The 22,288-nt window shown below is 38.3% G+C and overlaps 1 protein-coding gene across 8 annotated transcripts in view; it reads left to right on the top strand.

The window, feature by feature from the left end:
- The window catches only part of UTRN (utrophin), a 538,989-nt gene that overhangs the window by 402,066 nt on the left and 114,635 nt on the right, over positions 1 to 22,288 (top strand). For all 8 annotated transcript variants that reach the window (XM_065931202.1, XM_065931205.1, XM_065931203.1 and 5 more), the window contains one exon: positions 12,188 to 12,317. In XM_065931202.1, the coding sequence (XP_065787274.1) occupies positions 12,188 to 12,317 (130 nt within the window). The remainder of the gene's footprint in view (positions 1 to 12,187; positions 12,318 to 22,288) is intronic.

The following is a 22,288-nucleotide window of genomic DNA, read 5'->3' as shown; positions in this document are numbered from 1 at the left end:
TCATTCTCTTTCTGATTATATTTAGGACAAGGCTGAAGGAGAGGCAACACAAGTGTAGGACCTAATAGTGTGCCTGGTAATAGTAAACACTAAATCTATTTGCTAGGTGAAGGGATACATTTATATGTGCACATATTTTTTAAATGTAGGAAAGACTACTGTTTTATTACTGTGAGAAGCTTGAGGATTCCTATCTTAGTTTTAGCATTCATACTTAGTCTTCTGATTCAAACATCATTTTTTATGTCAATGGGGTGGAACCAAAATGAATTTATATATTAAATGTTCATTCAGGGATGTTAACCAAAACTCTGAAAACACTATGGAGATTCTTTAAAAAAAAAAAAATTGTCTGCATACCAATGACAAGTAAGCTTGTTTTCTTTGCCTTTTTTCATGTCGTTTTATTAGTGCTATCAAATTTAACGACTCTTCTGCCCTTTTTTGCTGTCATACTATAATGACTTCAGATCCATATATGCTGATTTAGCTTTGAAAGCAAGTTGGGGAGAAAAGTAAATTATGTTCTAACAGATTCTCCTTATGTTTGTATCATTTTTTTTTTTTTTTGCTTGCATTCTCTAGTAAGCAGTTGAGTGCTTTTTTGAAACCAGAAGCTCAGAAAGCCTGCTGAACCAGCAATACTTCTATTTACTATAGTTGAGACACCTTGTGTCATGGGTGTGTGTCCCAGGCAGTCACCATCACATAAGGTTCTGTTCTTTGAAGGGCTCTGCACTTGATTTAATGCTCTGCTGCCTCCATCTTGAAATTCTTAGTAATATTTGGAAAAGGGGCCCTGCAATTTCACTTTACACTGGGCTCTGCAAATTTTATAGCCAGAGCTGCTTGCATCCAAAAGGAAAACTTTAATGTATGTTTTGACATACATAAAACAACACTTTTACAAGAACAAAAGCCTCTCAAACTTACACAAGCATCTCTTTTCTCAAGTAAGCCACCCTGAGCCCCGACTCTTGAGTTATATGTCCCTCATCGTAACTTACGTCTCTGTTTATTAATGTTGGCGGACTTGTGACATTTTTGGTTCTCTCCTGTTGGCTCACGAACAGTACTTCTGTCTCTCTACCTGGCTCCTAAGGTACTACTATATCATGATTTTCTTTTCACTTTACTTTGTAACTCCTTCTCAGTTTCCTTTGCTAGTTGCTCCTTCTTTCCCCAGCTTTCTAAAATTGAGATGCATCGTGGTTCGGGCCATGCCAGCTTCTCCATATTCATTCCTTCCTGAACTCCTAATGAGTTCGTTCATTTGTCTGACCTCCTGATGAGTTTTGCGTGTCATCTATATGGTCACTCTCAAATGTTATATGTTTTCATACCATCTCCATCTGGGAATCTAACAGACATCTCCAAATTAGTATGTCCGAGCTGAATTCCTGAACCTGCCCCTCAAAACTTGATCTAACCAGTCTCCCTCATTTCAGTTGATAGAATCCTATTCTGACTGCTAGCTAAAAAAATAATCACCTTCAATCCTGCCTTTCTTGCATACTCAGTCTGTTACTCTTGTTGGAAACCTTTTGGAAATCTTGTTGGCTGTATGTTCAGAACATAGAATTTGAATCTGTCTACTTCTTGGCAGCTGTTCATAGCTCCAAGTACATCTCTGTTGTTCTCCGCGCAACAGCCAGAGTGTTCATATTCAAATCAACCAGAAGTCTCTAGTGACTTCCTGTCTCATTCAGAATGAGAGCTACAGCTCTCATAATGGTCTTCCAAACCCTGCATGATCTGACCTACCTCCCCTACACTTTGCTCACCGCATTTTACTAGTTTTTCTCTTACATGCTGATTTCAGCCATGCTGTGCCTTCAGCCACAGCTCCATGCTGACTTCTATGCCTGGAATGCCTTTTCCCTGATATTTATGTGGTTAATTCTCCACCGCTTTCAAATGTTTGCTCTATGGCACCTTCTTAATGAAGCCTAGACTTCTCTACTTGAATTGTAATTCCCATCCCAATACTCCTAAACTCTCTAATTCCCATCTGCTTTTCTCTTTTTCCATAGCATTTATAATCATTCAATTATTCATTTTCTATTGTGTCTTTGTCTACTTCTGGCTCTCTAGATGCTAAGTCAATATTTATTGAATGTTGAGTGAATGAAAATACCCAGAAATAAAGGTCCTTTGGTATGAATGTTCCTTTTTCCTCTTTATCTCTCTATAATCCCTTTTTTTTTCCAAAAAAGAAATATATTTTGAAGATATCTCTACTTTATGTAGCTGAATCTTTAATAAAGGTAATAGCTGATAGAAACGTAAGCAACAATCTTTCTTCAAGAGCTGGAAATAACATGCTTGAAGTTGTAAGAAAATTTATCAATACCATTATACTTCTTTATGCCTTAATATTGTAGTCAGTTAAGAGGTTACCTTCTTCCTGTCTTAATACTGCCTAAATTATTTAAAAGGAGAGTGGGAAAGATTTTTTTATGAGAGGAAAAGATTTGGAATATCTTTGATTGTTGAGGTAGATTTTAAAATATAGCTTATTATTTTACCCTCTTGCTCTGAGTACCACTAGATTCTCCCAGTGCTTGGGCTTCACTATTGTGTAGAAATTTGACACCTAAAAAGAGAACAGATTGATGTTTGTCAGAAGTGAGGGAAGAGATTGGCAGAAATGGGTGAAGGCAGTCAAAAGATAACAGACTTACAGTTATAAGATGAATAAGTTTTGGGGATATAATATACAGCATGGTGGCTATAAAAGCATTTTTCTTAAAAGATTTTCTTCCTCTTTATTGCTGAGTAGTGTTCCATTATATTGACATACAATTTTTCTGCCCATTCTCCAGTAGTTAGATATTTGAGTTTTTTCCAGTTTGAAACAATTGTGAGTAAAGTTGCTATAAACATAGGGGGGAAAAAAAAACTAATTGAGTTAAGATCTCTACCAAACATAGGGAGTGGCATAAACATGTGAAGTCTCTCATTTGGTAACTATGTTGTCACGTTAATTTTATAAGTAACTCTAGCTTCAGAGATGTCCTGAATTGTATTTTATAAGTAAATCTAGATTCTCATTGATATAAAACATAATGGAAAAGTTTTATGATTGCTACAGATATGAAAAGTTTGCTTCTAAAACACATTTGAAATTCTTAATAATGCTGTTCAAAAATAGTAATTTGTTCCATTATAAATGAACTTGATTCCTTTTGGCAGTCTTTTCTTAAAAGCATAATTTTTAACTGAAAATAATTTATTACAGATCTTATAAAATAAAGGGCAAAATATTAGCCATAATTTTACTACTCTAACCATTTTCATTTTGGGTTATTTCATTTTCACATATTCACCTTTCACACAGTTTTAATAGGATCCATAGTTTTTTCCTATCTTTTTCCCTGAGATACGTGTCATACCTATTTCTTCACATTGCTATGCAATCATTTTCACAATCATTTTTCAAGGTTAGTTCCTTAATGATCCCTAGTATAGCTATACTGTAGTGAATCTAAATATTTCCCATGTGTTAGATATTTAAGTTGCTTTCATTTATTAAATCATAAATAATGTTATAATGAATACTTTTGTGTTTGTAGCTCTTTCTGGATCATTTTCTTAGGATATAGTCTCGAAGGTGAAATTCTTGTTTCACACAATATGATCATAGTAATGACTCTTGATAGATTGCCAACTTACTATACAAATGATTGAACCAATTTTCTGCTTCCACCAAAGCATGGAAGTAAAGTTTCATGGCAATCCTGCTTGTGATTTCTCATTTTTATCCCCTTTTCTTGAACATCTTGTATTGTTAGAATTAAAACACTGGTGTTTCTTGTCAGCATGGGAATTTAGAAAGTTGTTTCAGAATGTCTGGCTTAAGTTCTCTGCCAAAAAGAAGAAAGAGGGAGAATTGGTGGCTGTGTTTGACTTTGTTGTTTCTAGAAGGACAGGAAAAAAGTTTCCATTTGTTAGACTGAACAGTTGAAGAAATTTGATATTTCTACCAAGTTGGGATGAGTGATGTAACCTGGCTAACCATTTTTACCACCAGAGGTTTACATTGCTGTTTTATTCTGGAACAAGTGGTTCACAAATAGCCGCTACAATTGTTTGCCTTCTAAGAATCTGAAGCGACATGAGTCTTGTGTGTGTGTGTATTAGTCTGTCAGTTGTATCTGACTCTTTGCGATCCCATAGTCCACCAGGCTCCTCCATCCATGGAATTCTCCAGGCAAGAATACTAGTACTTCCCCCACAAATAACAGTAATGGAAGTTGAGGAAAGAAACTTGGTCTCAGAGAAGAGCCGAGATTTACGGGTAGGATTTTAGATTGGCCTGGTGGCTCAGATGGTAAAGAGTCTGCCTGCAATGCAGGAGACCTGGGTTCGATACCTGGTTTGGGAAGATCCCCTGGAGAAGGGCATGGCTACCCACTCAAGTATTCTTGCCTTGGCGAATTCCATTGACGGAGGAGCCTGGTTGGCTACAGTTCACAGGGTCACAAAGAGTCGGACACAACTGAAGTGACTTAGCAGACAGTGTGGGTGATTAATGCCTTTAGATTAAAGAGAGGAGAGGGGAGAGTTGTTATTTACAGAGGAGGGGATGACACCAGGATTTAGCTCACACCCACAGATTTGTCATTCCCGTCTTCTCAGTCCGGTGTGACCAAGTTGCCAGTTGAGGACAGAGAAGATGGTGGGATTTCCCTTCTCCCTCTAGGTTCCCTCAGACTCTGTGTTCATATTAAGGAGCTTGCAGGATCCTGTCCTCATTCATGTCAATGGTGCCAGAAACAACTGATAATACTGCCGTTTATTCAGCCGTCCCAGTGAGTGATGCCTCTTTCATGATGACAATGAAGAGCAGCTGATTGATTCATGAGACTTTCTAACTTAAGCCACACGGGTCATTTCTTTATACCACCTTATCCCTTAATCCCCTGCCTTCCCACGAACTAATAGCGGGTGTGGAGAAATGTTCCCCGACCATTCAGAAGGATCATTGAGAGTCTCTCCTTAGGCATTTTAAGTTGACTAAGAAGCAGTTGATTTACTCAGCTGCCAGACACTCATGGGAAAATAGCAGGAGCCACTGAAGAGAAGTGGGAGGAAAGGAGAGCTCCGCTGAAGGGGTGTTTGGTTCACAGAAATTGCTGAGGATGAAAACTCTGGGATTTTAGTAGTTAAATTCTGATATGTGCATCAGGTCTTCATCCATCTGATGTTCTGGGGCTTCATTTTGTTTAAATGAGCATACAGAAGCTACCTAATAGGAAAACAATGAGAGACTAAATTAGCTTACCGGTTTATTCTGTTTTCTTGAATTGCTTTCCCCCTAATTACATTTAATCTGATTCCAATTTCTTTTTCAATACAGAGTTTACACATTTTTGAGGAGGTTGCTTGTAACTGCCTCTGCCTCCCCGCTCCTCTCTGCTTTCTCAGCGCCCTATTTATACATCTCTAAAGATCGGTGGCACCAACATGTTCTCACTTGTACTGTGTTCTCTTTAGACTCTAAGTTCCTTAAGAATTTGGATCATGGGCTTATTAATTGCGGTCTTCTCTTGTTGCCTGGCATATTTCTTTATTGATTTGTGCTCGTGCTAAGTCACTCAGTCATGTCCAACTCTTTGCAACCCCATGGACTGTAGCCCACCAGGCTCCTCTGTCTATGGAATTTTTTCCAAGCAAGAATACTGGCGGCTGCTGCTGCTAAGTCGCTTTAGTCATGTCCAACTCTGTGCGACCCCATAGACAGCAGCCCACCAGGCTCCCCCATCCCGGGGATTCTCCAGGCAAGAATACTGGAGCGGGTTGCCATTTTCTTCTCCAATGCATGCATGCATGCTAAGTCGATTCAGTCGTGTCCGACTCTGCGGCCCTATGGACGGCAGCCCACCAGACTCCTCTGTCCATGGGATTCTCTACGCCAGAATACTGGAGAGGATTGTCATTTCCTCCTCCAGGAGATCTTCCCGATGCAGGGATTGAAGCTTCCTCTCCTGTGGCTCCTGCATTGCAGGCGGATTCTTTACCACTGAACCATCAGGGAAGCCCTTCTTTGTAGACTATGTGAATGTAATATGTGTTTTGAAATTTTAATGTTGGTGGAAATGTTTGTTGGAAAATTCTATTGTACATTCCCATGCCACCTTGGGATGGCAGAGACGTTGAATCTTTCTTATGGGTGTGGGACAGTCCTCGTGCCCTCCATTTATTTTTGACTTGAGGTAGCTGAGTCTCTATCCCCTTAAATTAAACACCTAGGAGCATGCAATATAATTTCAATTGTATAATTTAAAATATAATTTCAATTGTATTTTTGAAATTACTCCGTATCTTCCTCTTATTACAGCTAATCGTGGTCTACTGCTTTTAAGCTCCAGCTTCATTTTGCACATGTTTTTCTGAGAGGGGGATTAGGGTCTTTCTGCCTATGTACTAGAATAGAAAATGCATAAGCTTTGTGATACGGAGAACTGTTAGGCTGATAACCAAGCCAGAGTCATCAACATAACCAGATTCTGTTGTATGAAGAAGGATGTGGTTATAAGGTACCTCTCGTAACAACAACACAGCATGTTTTTCCCTCTAACTTTCATGATATAAAATAATTTTGCAGAAGTAGTTACCCTCATCTGCCACTCATTCAGTCCTGACAGTGCCAGCCTGCCAAGCCGGGTAAACACTTCCCTAGGACCTTGGCAATTATAGCTCCTTCTACCTGGATTGCATGCTGTCTAACATGGTAACCCTTGCCACGTGTCACCAGTTCTATTTGATTTAAATCAATTACAATTAAATACAGTTTAAAGTTCAGTTCCTTCACTGTACCTGTCATATTTCAAGTGCATACCAAATAGCCATACATGACTAGTGTTGCCTTATTGGCCTGCATAATTTTAGAGCATTTCCATCATTGTAGGAAGTTTTGTTGGACAGAGCTATTCTAAAGCTAAGACCTTAAAAGGTCTTGCAGTTTTCATTCTGCCCTCTGGGGACACCAGTCATTATGTTGAAGAAGCCTGGTCCAGCCTATTGGGCAATTAGAGATCACGTAGACGGAAACCATGGTGTTCCAGCCAATAGCCAGCAGTAATTCCAGATATGTGAGTGAGCCCGTTTTGGGCTTCCAATCCCATTCAGCCACAGATGATTACAGCCTCACGAGCAATCCTCTGTGACAGCAGCAGAAGAGTTGATAGGTTAGCAATCCATAGAATCATGACAAGTAAGTTGTCATTGTTTTAAGTCAGTCCGTGTAGATGAATTTGATATGATAGTGATAACAGGTGGTACTTTCAGTCTAATGACTGCACTAGCTTTGGCACTATTACCCTATGCCTTTACCTCATGAATTAGGATGTGGAAAAAAGAAGCAAGATGAAGTGAGCTTATATCACTTCTTTCAGTGAGATAAGTTCTTTGGTTAGAGAGAGAAAAGGATATTTGCTATTAATAAAACAATGACCAACGGCAAAGTGAAATGCTAGTTAATCGCTGAGTTACTAGATTATCTAGCTACTTACAGAATGATAAGAGAAAATTAACTTTGCATCCAAAATTATTTACCAGTAATTTTCAAAGTAGATTGTTCAAATAATCCAGAGCTAACTGGAATTCAATAATTATTTGGTTTTAGGATAGTCAGAGTTGGAGGACTCTGGTATATTTTGCTTTGTCAGAATTTGAAATTTAATTCTGAAATCATGCCTTCTTTTATTCATTGTTCCCCAAGCATTTATTGGGGAAACAAATGGAGATATATATAGGATATATGTGAAGTGAAAGTCACTCAGTCGTGTCCGACTCTTTTCGACCCGATGGTCTATACAGGCCATGGAATTCTCCAGGCCAGAATATTGGAATGGGTAGCCTTTCTTTTCTCCAGGGGATCTTCCCAACCCAGGGATCGAACCCAGGTCTCCTGCATTGCAGGTGGATTCTTTACCAGCTGAGCCACAACGGAAGCCCAATAATGTATTAAGCAAGTATGCTATTTACCCCACTGAATTTTAATAAAGTATTATATATATAAAACATGGGATATATTATATATAATGTATGTATGTATATATATGTATATGTATATGTATATATATATATATATGTATATAAATATATATATGGGCTTCCCTGATAGTGCAGCTGGTAAAGAATCCATCTGCAATGCAGGAGTTTGATTTCCGGTTCGATTTCTGGGTTGGGAAGTTCCCCTGGAGAAGGGATAGGCTACCCACTCCGGTATTGTTGGGCTTCTCTAGTGGCTCAGATGGTAAATAATCTGCCTGCAATACAGGAGACCTGGGTTTGATACCTGGGTTGAGAAGATCCCCAAAGGAGGGCATGACAACCCACTCTAGTATTCTTGCCTGGAGAATCCCCATAGACAGAGTAACCTGGCGGGCTATGCGGTTGCAAAGAATCACACATGACTGAGCAACTAAGCATGCACACTCACACACACACACACACACACACACACACATATGCATATATATATTCTGTATATATCTAGACAGGCACTGAGAATTTGAATAATTAAAAGGTGAGTCCTACCTGGAAAAACTAGTAGTATAATGGAGGGGAGAGATGCATGGTTACAATATATGAGGATGAGCTGTCCCTGGAAATGCTGAGGTGGGAACATACTTAATATACAGGATGAGCAATTACCTTGCAGATTGGTGTGAATGGAGGGTCATAAATAAAGAGATTACCTAGGGGGCTTTTTTGGGGGGAAAGAACAGATTATTTTATTTTGATAACTTTATTGAGACATTATTCACATAGCATTAAAATTCACTCTATTTAAGTGAACAATTTAGTTGTTCAGTTGCTAAGTCGTTTCTGACACTTTGCAACCCCATGGACTTCAGCATGCTAGGCTTCCTTATCCTTCACTACCTCCCAGAGTTTGCTCAAACTCATGTCTATTGAGTTGGTGATGTCATACAACCATCTCATTCCCTGTCATTCCCTTCTCCTCCTACCATTAATCTTTCCCAGCATTAGGGTCTTTTCTAATGAGTTGTCAGTCCTTCCAATGAATATTCAGAGTTGATTTCCTTTAGTATTGACTGGTTTGATCTCCTAGTTGTTCAAGGGATTCTCAAGAGTCTTCTCCAGCACCACATTTGGAAAGCATCAGTTCTTCGGCGCTCAGCCTTCTTTTTGGTCCAACTCTCGCATCTGTATATGACTACTGGAAAGACCTGACCTTTAACTATACGGACCATTGTCAGCAAAGTGATATCTAAGCTTTTTAATACCCTGTCTGGGTTTGTCATAATTTTTCTTCCAAGGAGCAAGCATCTTTTAGTTTCATGTCTGTAGTCACCATTCGCAATGATTTTGGAGCCCAAGAAAGTAAAATCTGCTACTGTTTCTATTTCATCCCCATCTATTTGCCGTGAAGTGATGGGACCAGATGGTCAGTGGCTGTTAGTATATTCAGAGTTGTACAGTCATCATCACTATCTAGTTTTAGAACATTTTTGTTACCCCCTGACCCAAGAAACCTGATGCCCATGAGCAGTTAACTCACCCATTCTTCCCTCAACCTTGAAGTCCTAAGCTGCCACCAATCTACTCTCTCTATATATACACTTACCTATTTGGGCATTTCATACTAATGGGCTTTTGTGTCTGTCTTTTTTCACTTCGTGTTATGTTTTCAAGACTCATCCATGTTGTAACATGTACCACTATTTCATTCATTTCTCTTGCCTAATGAGATGTTATTATATGGATATACAGCATTTTGTTTATACATTCATCAGTTGATGGATGTTTTGGTTGTGCCCACATTTTGGCTATTATGAATAACATTGTTATGAATGTTCGTGTGTGAGTTTTTATGCGGACGTATGCTTTCAGTTCTCTTAGGTATATACCTAGGAGTGGTATTACTGGATCATATGCTAACGATCTTTAACATTTTTAGGGATTTCCAAATTGTTTTCCAAAGTCGATGCACTATTTTAAACATTCCAGCATCAGTTTATGAAGGTTCCAACTTCTTCACATCCTTGCTAATATTTGTTATTGCCTGAGAACAGGATTGTTTTGAATGAAAATATAAAGTCATTAAAATAGAAGAAATTCCAATTAGATAGTGTTATGCTCATTTAAGATAGTTCATATATGTCATGTGATATTAGAACCTAAAGCTGAATGCCACTTTGTAGCTCTGTGTACAAAACAACTCTGTTGGAGTCTAATTATCTTATCATTAATGTGCACCAGGTGGTTAGGAAATGCTGGTTTTCTTTTATGTCTAATTGAGAGGTAAAGGGCGGTAGAATGATTATATGTATAGTGCTATTGAAAGTTAAACCCATTTCTGACATGCAATTAAATATAATTGGAATAGAACAAATTGAATAACAAAATTAAATTTGCGAAATAGAGTATGAAAAGATATTGAATGTATGCTGTTCCCTAGGATGTTTGAGTGGTGAGTTGGCATTAGAGCTTGAACCCCGTATTTTTATGTACTCGGCATCGTTCCCACCTGCCCACCCTTGCCTCTTCTACTTCCCTTTCTTGGCGCATCCGAGGAGTTCAGGAGACATTCCCTGCCAACACCCTGTGCCTGGGAAATCCCATGGACAAGAGGAGCCTGGCAGGCTACAGTCCGTGGGGTTGCAAAAGAGTTGGATGGGACTTAGCTACTAAACAACAACAACAGATTGTGGGTTGATATTTTTGTTGTTGTTGTTGTGTACTGTTATTCCTTTAATTTGAAATTTTTATTAAAATATAATTGTATACAATTTATAAGTCAAATAATATTTACAATGCTTATCACAAAACCCAACACTGTCAGCTCCATTTCTCTCTACTCCTTGCCTGCTCTTCTCACACCTCCCCACCTGTGATGGTCTCTTTCAACTTCATTATCAGTGTTTTTCTGGTGCTCAGGTTCAGGTTTTTTTTACATAAGATTATTCTGATATTTCTGCTGCTGCTACTAAGCCACTTCAGTTGTGTCTGACTCTGTGCAACCGGATAGATGGCAGGCCACCAGGCTCCTCTGTCTCTGGGATTCTCCAGGCAATAACACTGGAGTAGGTTGTCATTTCCTTCTCCTTCTAGATATTTAGAATTTTTGGCTTTTATTTACTGTGGATGATGAAGATATGACCTCCAAATATAGTATTTGGAGGCCATATCCTCCAGTATGGCTTCCAAATCAAATGCTGTTAAAAATACTTAGGTTTAGAAGGACTTGGTTGATTGTAACATACAATTTAGAGGGTAATATTTTAGAAAATACAAAGTTGAGTTTTCATAATGCATTGCCAAGGAACTGTATTAAAAACAAAATATTAGAGCCAGTGGGTGTTTATGTACATAATTTAACAGGATAACAATAATTTTGATCTAGCTACAGTATTGAAATAGCACACAAGAAAGTCTTCTTTTACTCTTATCTTGCAGTAGACACTGGATGAGTTTTGTTTTTTTAAACCCTAATCAATTAGTCTTACTCACCAAACATTTATAGGAGCGGAGGTGAAAGTTCAACCCTACTGAAAACAGCCAAAGTACTATAGATAAACTGTTCTGAGACTCGTAGATTTGCATGAAAAATGTCACAAGGGAAAAATTGTAATTGCCTCAGCATGAGAGATAGAATATATTTTAAGATAATTGGAGACTGTCTTTTATGTGTTCTCTTTGGTTTAGTTTTGATTTCATATACTTTAATTTGTTTCTCTTAATTTTTTTTCTTAATATATTCCAAAGGATGTAAAACACTTCTGAGGATCTCATTACTACTTGTGAAATTGCCTCTTTCTGTATCATTGGATGTGATCTTTTTGGTCAGTCAGTCTCATAAGAGAAAAGTGTCTTAGATCAGGCTCTTATATTTTAGCAATCTGATAACCCTAGAGTACATTTTGTGTAAGTTCAGATATACACTAGCAATTTCCCTCAGGTGAATATTGTAAATTTAGGGGGTTTTGGTGGGTTTTTGCATGTTAGTTCTACAGGAATCATCTTTTTGCTTTTGTTCATGTTTCATCATTCCCATGTGTAGAATTTACATTTTCATTTTGTAACCTCGCTTACATGCTGGTGATTAGCCATTGCCTTGACAAGTGTGAACAGATGTGGTCTAATTGAAGATGTTCCATGACTTGGTGAACATATTGGGTTACAAATTCAACTTTTCCTTCTCTTTGCAAAGGCACTGAGACGTGAGTTGAAGGAGAAAGAGTATTCTGTCCTGAACGCTATAGACCAAGCTCGTGTTTTCCTGGCTGATCAGCCGATTGAGGCCCCTGAAGAACCAAGAAGAAACCTACAATCAAAAACAGGTGAGCCTGGTTTCTTTAGTATGACATAAAAATACATATGAGAAGAACAAAACACCAAAATCAAGTAGAGAATTTTTCTGCAGCATTTTAGGACCTGATATCTTTAAATTCCTTATAGAATCTCAGGGCCCTATATTAAAATTTTTCTTCTAAGTATTACTTCAGTCAAATATGTCATTAATAAATATCTAGATTCTTAAATTAAAAAATGAAATGACTGTATATTCAGTATCATTATTTTAAAAGGGAATTAACTGCAGAAAAATTAATTTATTAGAAAACATACTGTAACTACAAATAATTTAAGAAATATTTACATTTCTTACATTTAAACTACATGATAAATAATTATATATAGAAGAATGGTATTTAGAATATAAGAGTAAACATAAATTATTTAAATATCTATAAAGTAATGTTTTTTAACTTTGCTTTTTCAAGATTACAAATTTAAATAAGACACTGAAGTGCCTTTCTTTTATAAGCAGACCACAGAATTTATTTAATTTAGATGCTAACAACTTATATTGTTTATGTACTTTGGCTTAAAACTGAAATGGTATCTACCTTACTAGCAACCAGTAATAAATTACATAGTAGATTTAAGAGATGAATTTGGGGGCCAACATATATCTTTATTTTGATTTTTCACTTTTGGCATAAAAGCATGCTGATGCATTTTAAAAAATAAACGTGCCATTCAGAATATTTTCTCATCATTCACTTTCCATAGTAAAAGCAGACCTGGAAGATTTCTCATGCTGTGTCCAGAAGTGTAATTCATGAGCATTTATTACTTGTAAGGGATGTAGGGTTGGAAAATGCTTTGACTGTACTTGGAACCGGATTAGACATTTGGAAAGTAGCCATTTTCCTTCTCAGCCTTGGTCGGAGAAGCTCTACTTCAATGTGAATACATTTCCCATCAGGATCATACCTCTTTTCTTGACCCGTTGGGGGAATGTGTGTGTGTATGTGTGTGTGTGTGTACATACAGAGACACACACAGCACGCTGATCATCTCTCGCAGCTTTGCTTTACTACTCTCGCCTGGCAGTATCGCTTTTTTTTTCCGTCAGCCTACCGGGGGACCTAAATCATTGTTGAGTCTCCACCTCTCACCGTCTGCAAATCGTTCATGATGGTTTTTTCTATCTTTGGAGGACTATGCCTTCTGGGTACTCTGTAATAGATGTAATTATGTGTGTGTCACATACACACACGGACATAAGGTATGCACACACGCCACGCACACAGCTATGTAGTAGGTGGTTGAATAGCTTGGAGGCTGAGCACGCTCTGGTGTGGATTGGGTCCTGAGCACGCTCGGGTGTGGATTGGGTCCTGAGCACGCTCGGGTGTGGATTGGATGCTGAGCACGCTCGGGTGTGGATTGGATGCTGAGCACGCTCGGGTGTGGATTGGGTCCTGAGCACGCTCGGGTGTGGATTGGGATGCTGAGCACGCTCGGGTGTGGATTGGGTACTGAGCACGCTCAGGTGTGGATTGGGTCCTGAGCACGCTCGGGTGTGGATTGGGTACTGAGCTCGCTCGGGTGTGGATTGGATACTGAGCACGCTCCGGTGTGGATTGGGTCCTGAGCACGCTCGGGTGTGGATTGGATGCTGAGCTTGCTCGGGTGTGGATGCTGAGCATGCTCGGGTGTGGATTGGATGCTGAGCATGCTCGGGTGTGGATTGGATACTGAGCACGCTCGGGTGTGGATTGAAGCGATTAGTCAGGATAGAACCATTGGAAGTCGCAGCCCAGCGTGAGGAGCAGAGCATCTGTGTGTCAGGGCAAGTCAGCGGAGTCAGTCAGAGACGGGCAGGGACTGTGCCCCCGCTGGAGGTACCAGTGACGAGATCGCGCCTGCTGAATGGTGCAGGTTACGGAGGCCCTGGGAAGGAGGACAGCACGTTTCAACTTAAATACAGCAAGAAGAAGGCGCTATTTCGCCTGTTTTTTTTTTTTTTTTTTCATTTATTTTTATTAGTTGGAGGCTAATTACTTTACAATATTGTAGTGGTTTTTGTCATACATTGACATGAATCAGCCATGGATTTACAAGTATTCCCCATCCCAATCCCCCCTCCCGCCTGCATCTCCACCCAATTCCTCTGGGTCTTCCCAGTCGCCTGTTTTTTTAAGCTTGAAAGAAAAATAAGAAGTTCACTTGTCTTACTTTATCCAATTTAAAGTCTACCTTAAATCTGCCTGCAACCTCCTCTCCTTGTTTCTCCAATACTTTTCAGAGAATAGAGGAAAGATTTTTATAATCAGTTACTTCATAGCAGTAGAAAAGTGCTACATCACTTGAGTTTCACTTTGCTATCAATTTTCTTCCTCAGTGGTTAGTCAATTTAAAGGGTAAAAACATACTGCTTTTTGAGTCCTTATATTGGGAATTTTTAAGGTCCATTTTCATATACTGTATTTGGGAGGCAAGGAAAAAAAGTCATGTCAGTGTAACTTTATGATATTTTTTGTTTTGTTTTTTTTACAATTAATCATTCCCGTGCTTTCTCCTGATATTATTTTATATAATGTTGGCTGATTTTACCTGTTGTTAAAAGTAAATGAAAGAAAATTACCCATAATAGCTTTTATACTTTGTTGTTTACTGTGACTTATGAACCTCTGCTGCCAGAAACAGAGAGTGTTTGAACATTAGTTATCTTTTTTGATGCTACTCAAAGTGCTCAGTGTTGAAGGAAATAGAGCAGAGAGAACCTGTATGATTTTTTGGGGGGTTCTATTTAATAAGCATTTATTGAGTATGCTATGTGTAATGTACCAAAGGACACAACCAAGGTGAATCTGTGTCTTTACTTTTGAATAACTATTTCAGAAAATACTTCTCTCCATGATTTTTCTCTCCTGAAACCTTTTCTCCTAGCTCCTTTTTTTTCCTGTTACCAATTAGTATCTCATAGAGTCATATGTGTATATGTGCATTTTATGATAGCTTATTGAGTTTCATTTTCTTACTGAGTAACACTGGATGAGTTGCTGTTAGGCATCTTTTAATAAATGCTGTTAAAAAAACAAGCAAACTAATTATTTCAACCAAATAATCAGTTGTTAACAAAAGAATCTTAATCGGGTACGCTCTGCTAAAAATTCCCCCTCCCCCCAGTTTTATTGAGATATAATTCACATAATATTGTGCAAGTTTAAAATGTACAACATAATGATTTAATATTTGTATATATTGTTAAATGATCGCCACATAAGACTAGGAACATCTATCATCTCACATAGTTCCAACTTTTTCCCTTGTTTTGAGAACTTTTAAAATCTAGTCTCCTAACAACTTTCAAGTATTTATATTTTAAACACTGAAAATCACTGCTGACATTAATTGCCCTATTTCAGGTCCTTGCCATCTTTTGCTAGGACTGTTGCAATACTTTCTTAATTGGTATCTCTGCATCAAGGTAGATGCTACCATGATGTATTTAAAACACAGAGCTAGCATTTGCTACCCTGGTTTAAGACCTGTAGTAGCCTCTGCAGTAGAATCTGCACTCCTTTACCTTCATGCAAAGCTGCACAGTGATTTGGCCTCAGTTTCCTTGGTGGCTCAGACAGTAAAGAATCTGCCTGCGATGCAGGGGAACCAGGTTTAATTCCTGGGTTGGGAAGATCCCCTGGAGAAGGAAACGGCAACTTACTCCAGTATTCTTGCCTGGAGAATTCTTTGGACAGAAGACCCTGGCAGACTACAGTCCTTGGGGTTGCAAAGAATCAGACTCAAGTGAGCAACTCACACTTTCACTTCACTTTTCTTTTTAGTAGCATCTCATGCCTCTCTCTGCTCCAAACTAATGTCATTTAACCCCAGCTTCTCATGATGGTCTGCAGGTAATGATCTTCATTGCCCATTCTGTTTTTTTTCCTGCCTACTGGTCTCTTCTACCTGATCTCCAACTCCTTCTTCCTTTGCCTATCCAGCCCTTGCTCATTCTGTCCCACTCACTGAGGCTGTGTGTCACCCCGAATCCATTCCTCTCCAGCTCTTCTCCTTGCTCCCTGGCACCTGGTCACTTCTCTGACTATATACTAATATCTGTGTCTGAAGCTCAGCCCTGCCCTTTCTTAGTGACCTCTCCCATTTACTGAGAATCTGAAAGAGTGTGAGAAATTATCTGAGCAGTCAAGAGAGTATTATGTTGAAAATATAGTGAAGATCGTAGAAAAGCCACTCTCTCAGAGGTATTAACTCTTACTTTAGACACTGTTGTAACTAGTTTCACTTGTTTTCCAGTGAATTATGGTTATGTAGCAAGATGGAAATGATACGGCAGGGGAAAGGGTGGCAGTGAGAAATGATGTCTGGCAGTCTGACAGCTATGAGGAAAAAGAAAATTATAAAAAGGATACATGAGAATTCTAAAATAAAACAAACCAAAGTAGTCTTTGGGGATTTTTACAATAAAAGAAAAGCTGAAGCAATGAGCTGTGGTTTGTTTATTTTTGAAGATAGACTATAAATCAGTTAAGAGAAGGCATAGTAGTTTATACTATATTTTAGTAAATTTCCTTCCAAAATGGCAACCATACAAAAATAGGGCTAAATGAATGAAATATAGCTATCTGGACCACTCAGCTTCCCAGAACTACTCATTCTGCCTATGAAAGGTTATTAAGTCAATATAATTTTTACTTGAACTAAAATTATCTGAATAATTATAGAAATTTAACAAAGTTCACGGCTTTGTCAATAGTTTCCTTCTCTGGAGTGATAGGGAGCTACTTAATTTGACTTGAATTGTGTCATATCAATGTATAATATTTCCTTCTAGTGAAGTTGAATTGAAAAGACCCGGATGCTGGGAAAGATTGAGGGCAGGAGGATAAGGGGACGACAGAGGATGAGATAGTTGTATGGCCTCAGCAACTCAATGGACATGAGTTTGGGTAAACTCCAGGAGTTGGTGATGGACAGGGAGGCCTGGCATGCTGCAGTCCATGGGGTCGCAAAAAGTCAGACACGACTGAGCGACTGAACTGAACTGAACTGAATTGTTTTTCGTTTGATTTTAACCACCTGGTTTATATCTGTTAGAAAGTAGAACAATGAGACAGCAAAAATTTCATCATCATTCATACTGGTTTTCCTGTGTGTACTCTTCAAACCACTTCTGTAGTTGGCCTAATGAATTGAGCAGATGGTATAGATGCCTCTAAAAAAAAATTAAGTTAAAACACAAAGGCCAAGAAAATACTGTGGTGCTGACCAAGGTCATCAGCTATTATGGAGTAGATCAAGCACAGAACCAACCTTGTGTGTTGGTAACCTTCCTTAACCTTGGGTTTGGGGGCTTGCTTTCAACTCATCCCTGCATTCTCCTCTCCTTTCTCTTTCCCTCTGCTCATTGGCCACTGACCTCCTAGCTCTTTCTTGACTCTCAGTGTCTAGAGCCTCTTAACCCTGCGCAAATGTTTCTTGGCTTCTTTCTTGTTCACCCAACCTCCTTTGTGGTTCTCAGTCCCAGATTTAAGTAGACGGGAAGGACAGCTGTGGGGCTTTAGCCCACTCTTACCCCTACACCTCTTGAGGTAGTCAGGAATATACATGACTTCTCACCTATCCATTATCTAGTGTTCAGGTTAAAAGTCAAAATTGCACAGGGAATTAGAGCCTTATGTCTGCGTTCCCCTCTCTACCCCCAACACAGACACAGGCACATATGTATGCAGATGCAGGCATGCACGCACACCCCCACCCACACACGCACACGTATTTTATGAGTTGAAGCTATGGTAGCAATTATTAAACAAAACAGTTAACACTTTAACAGTGTAGTTCACCTCTGAAAGTGTTTAGAAAATTATACAAATGATTGTCAATGTGGGTGTGGAAAAGCTGTTTTCCTCTACTCAGGTTCTGATTTTAAGACAAAAAAAGATTGCATTATTTTGCTCATAAATTTCCCTTTGAGTCTTCTTTAAAATTTATTCCCGTCAAGACATTACTATTACTACAACTATTTTACTGAAGGCTGTTTGAACATTGTTTCTTTTTCACCCTGGTGTTTCATTTAAATGATAGAAGAAAAAAAAAACATTTTATAGTATATATAGTATACAGTCCATGGAATTCTCCAGGCCAAAATACTGGAGTGGGAAGCCGTTCCCTTCTCCAGGGGATCTTCCCAACCCAGAGATCGAACCCAAGTCTCCCGCATGGCAGACAGATTCTTTACCGTTTGAGCCACCAGGAATTAATGGCTAATAAAAAACTTTTCAGATAAAAAGTACATATGGATTAGTGTTTTTCCTCTTTGACCTTTAACAACTGTGTGTATATTTAGTAATGTTTAATATTTTAACTCAGAATATGCTATTTTCTTTTAATTATTAAATGCTTCATATTATTTTAGAAAGCCAATTAGGAGTATTTTTCACCTCTGTGAAATCTCATATATTTTACGATATAACAAAGAAATAATAAATGACGTTTTTCAGTCCACTATGTCAGTCCATTTTGTGCCAGTATTAGCAAACTTGTACAAATAAAGTTTCATGACCATTAAATGAGTGAAAAAGTGAAATTATCATAGAGTTTAGAAGTAACTCTTATATTGATTCTCAGTATAACATAAGATCACATAAAAACGATGGCAGTAATTATTTCCTTGCGTCTCATAAAATGAGACCAAGTTATACATAACCTAACCTAAGTAATGAGGCAGTAAAACTCATGGGTGTTTTTCCCCAGGGAATTTCTTGTTTTCCTAATAACCAGTTTATTAATTAGAACCTCACTCATTGGAAGTGACAGACACCCAGCTTCCATAAGCATAGACACAGAGGGGAATTTATCCACATTAAACCCCATAACAAAATTACGTTGAACACAAGGACACAGCCGGTCACAGAAACCAAGCTCCCAGCTGGCCCTTTCTACCTCTCTCCACAAGTTTTCATTTTCTTCACTTTCCTGTGACCTTGTACCTCACAATCACATATCAGGGAGGGGAAGCCCTGCTTTAGATCTAGCACGTTTCAAGAGAGAGCAGCAACTGACTCACCTTGAGTAGCATGGAGCTTGGAGTCTTGTGGGATTGGCAGACACCCCCACTCCCCGACTCCCACTTTATAAGCATCATGTCAGATGGAAGAGGAATCAATGCCCAGAAAGGAAGGAAGATGAGAAAAATGTTAGTCCACATGAGTGTTCACCACAAACCGACACTTATCCTTGAATAAATTATAAACCTGCCAGGCACTGTTTCCTGAAATTGTCATAACAACTCTTTGAGGTGTGTGTCCTTTACCACCCATTTGACAGATAGAGAAACTGAAACTTTGTGATATTTGGATGCATACTGTCACCCATGTGACAGAGCTGAAACACCAACTCAGGCTTGCCACATCCCTTGTTGGCCATAACCATCATAGCAACCTATCTTAACTATATTTGTCTACTTATAAAAAAATTAGTACAACAGTTAAAATGCTTTTTCCTTCACTATTACTTTTCCTTTACGGAACTATTAGGCTGCTTAATGGAATGACGTACCAGTTCACTGATTTCCTAGCACCAAGGGAGAGGGTGTTTAGGCAATATTAGACTTTGTCTTTTTAATTTTCGTATAAAAACTTGAAGGATAAATAATTGCTTTCAGGTCTATAGACCAAGGCAATAATTTAATTAGCTTCTTAAGTCCAAATTAGATTAGTAAAGTTGTCATGCATGAAAAAGCACAGAAACATATAATGTTACTTCCATTTTCAGTGTTAACTACAGAGCAGCAATGTGATCCTTCCCATTTTAAGGTTCTATAATGTATGGATGGTTGTACTGAATCCACTCTTCAACTTTCTTTAAAATATAATGAACTAGTTGAGTAACCCTATTGATTGGACAAAAATTTCAAAAACCATTTTGCATGCTAATGAATACCATCATAGTGAAATTCAATTTAAATCTATCAAATTCTTGATGAAGACTTATATGAGGACAAAGGTTAGTTTGATGGACGTAGGATTTTAAATTAATTGTTTACCATCTGTTATGGTCTTTCATCACTATTATCACTGTGCATAAATCACATGTGCCTCATAAAAAAGATGGCAATAATTTACACTTATGTACTTTATTGAAATTAACATCTGGGGTGTCACTCTCTGATTTAAACTTAAAGAATAGGAGGAGACTAAATGCTTTCAGTGCAGTGTGGTTTTTTCTTCCTGTTGTTGCTGCTCATCTTGAAAGCTGGTATCTTCAAGAGTTAGTTGGAAGCTTTGCTATCTTTTGAAAAGTGTAATCCTAGCCAAGGAATAAATTCTCCACTTTAAACTTCTCATTTTGACAGTATGTTAACCTAGGACATGCCTAACTTCTTTAGTGAGAATCGTTAAGCTTGAATAGAAAGCCCGGGACTTCTTTTGTAAGTTGATGGATCATTAGCTGCTATATTCCTCAGGGAAGCAGCCTGGGGAGAGATGGACAGCAGTGTAGCAAGAAATGCAAGACTTTTAATTGAAGATTCCTGTCCTCTGATCTTAAAAGTGAATTTTTTCCAAAACAAAGAAATGCGTACATGCATCTTTTTATTCCCTTGACCAGTACTTACTGAATGCCCACCTTGTGTCCACCTTGTAGTGTTCTAGATCCTGGGGAAACAGCAGTGAACAAAACACATCCTTGCCTTCCTGAAACATACATTCCCAGCTTCTCTTCTCTCCCTCTCAGGAACACTCTCCTGTTCCCAGTGACCTGTTTATAGCTGTTTAGCCCTCAAAACTGACTTGAATAAGTTATAAAATTGCCATTGGTATGAGGAAATTCAGGGAGTATTCCATTACAGAAAATTGAAAGCTGGGTCTCAAGTGTCTTAGCTAGATCTGTTCCAGGGCCATTCTGCTATTTCTACCTTTTTCCTTGGCAGTTAACCTTCTTAATGGTCTCTTAATTTTTCATCCTTAGCCCTATGCTAGGTTTATTTACTTTGGCCCACTTTGAGAGAAGGGTAGAACATTGAAGTATTCAGACTCTAGCTCTACCTTCATTGATTTCTGCTCTGAAGTGCTGTTTATCCCTCTCCACCGTGTGGTGTGTGTTCCTATTCTCTCCATCCACCCCACCTCCAACCCTGACTCTCATTCATAGCTTTCATTTTGGTATTTGTGAAAGATTTTCCGTAAATCTCTTTACTGTAGAGTTCTTGACCTAAATGTTTCTGTTCACTGTCTTCTTTCCCTTGACAAATTCCTTGGCAGCATTGTGGATCCTTATGGTGTTTATCATATACCTACTGAAAGACTTAGGTTATATATTATCAGGTTAATCTGCTCTGGTTATCATCTTACTATTGTCATCCTTATAATGTATTAGATGAATATAATTAGCAATATTACAGTAATCAGATGATAGCACTTGATAGTGCACTTGTAATCTGGTTCCTAATGAATTGTCAGCAATCATCATACAGAAAAGGAAATGGGCAGGGACGTCTTTAACACTGATCATTTCAGAGAGATTAAATTGATCTTAATCATGTAATCAGAAACTTTGAGAACATATTTTCCATTATCTTAATCAGAAACATCTTCTGAGACAGAAAAACAGAATGGGCTAAAGAGAGAGACAGAGTGAAGTCTAGTCTCTAGATATATGAGGAAGCTTTGTTTTTTTCCCTATGAATTCTTGGTGGCTAATCAGCTTAGTTTGCTTATGTGAAAAATCTCTAGAGAGAGCTAAACCTCCCAGATATAGTAACAAAATCATTTAAAAAAAGAAAAAAATTAACCTTTGCTGAAACTTGTCTGTCAGGCATGTGTCAGTAGCCTTATAGATATTAACTGAAGTTCAAAGACGTAAGGAATATATCTATGCTATGAACATTTAACTAGTTAGCATTGGATTGGCATACAAACTAATTCTTCCTTGCACCAAATTGTCCACGTTGTGAAAAAGCTACTCTGGAGAATTTTTGTCCTCTACTTGTTTGTCTTAA

Source organism: Muntiacus reevesi, chromosome 3 (assembly GCF_963930625.1).
Source record: "Muntiacus reevesi chromosome 3, mMunRee1.1, whole genome shotgun sequence".
NCBI classification, from domain to species: Eukaryota; Metazoa; Chordata; class Mammalia; order Artiodactyla; family Cervidae; genus Muntiacus; species Muntiacus reevesi.
The sequence above is the reverse complement of the archived record's forward strand: the minus strand, read 5'-3'. Positions and strand labels throughout refer to the sequence as shown.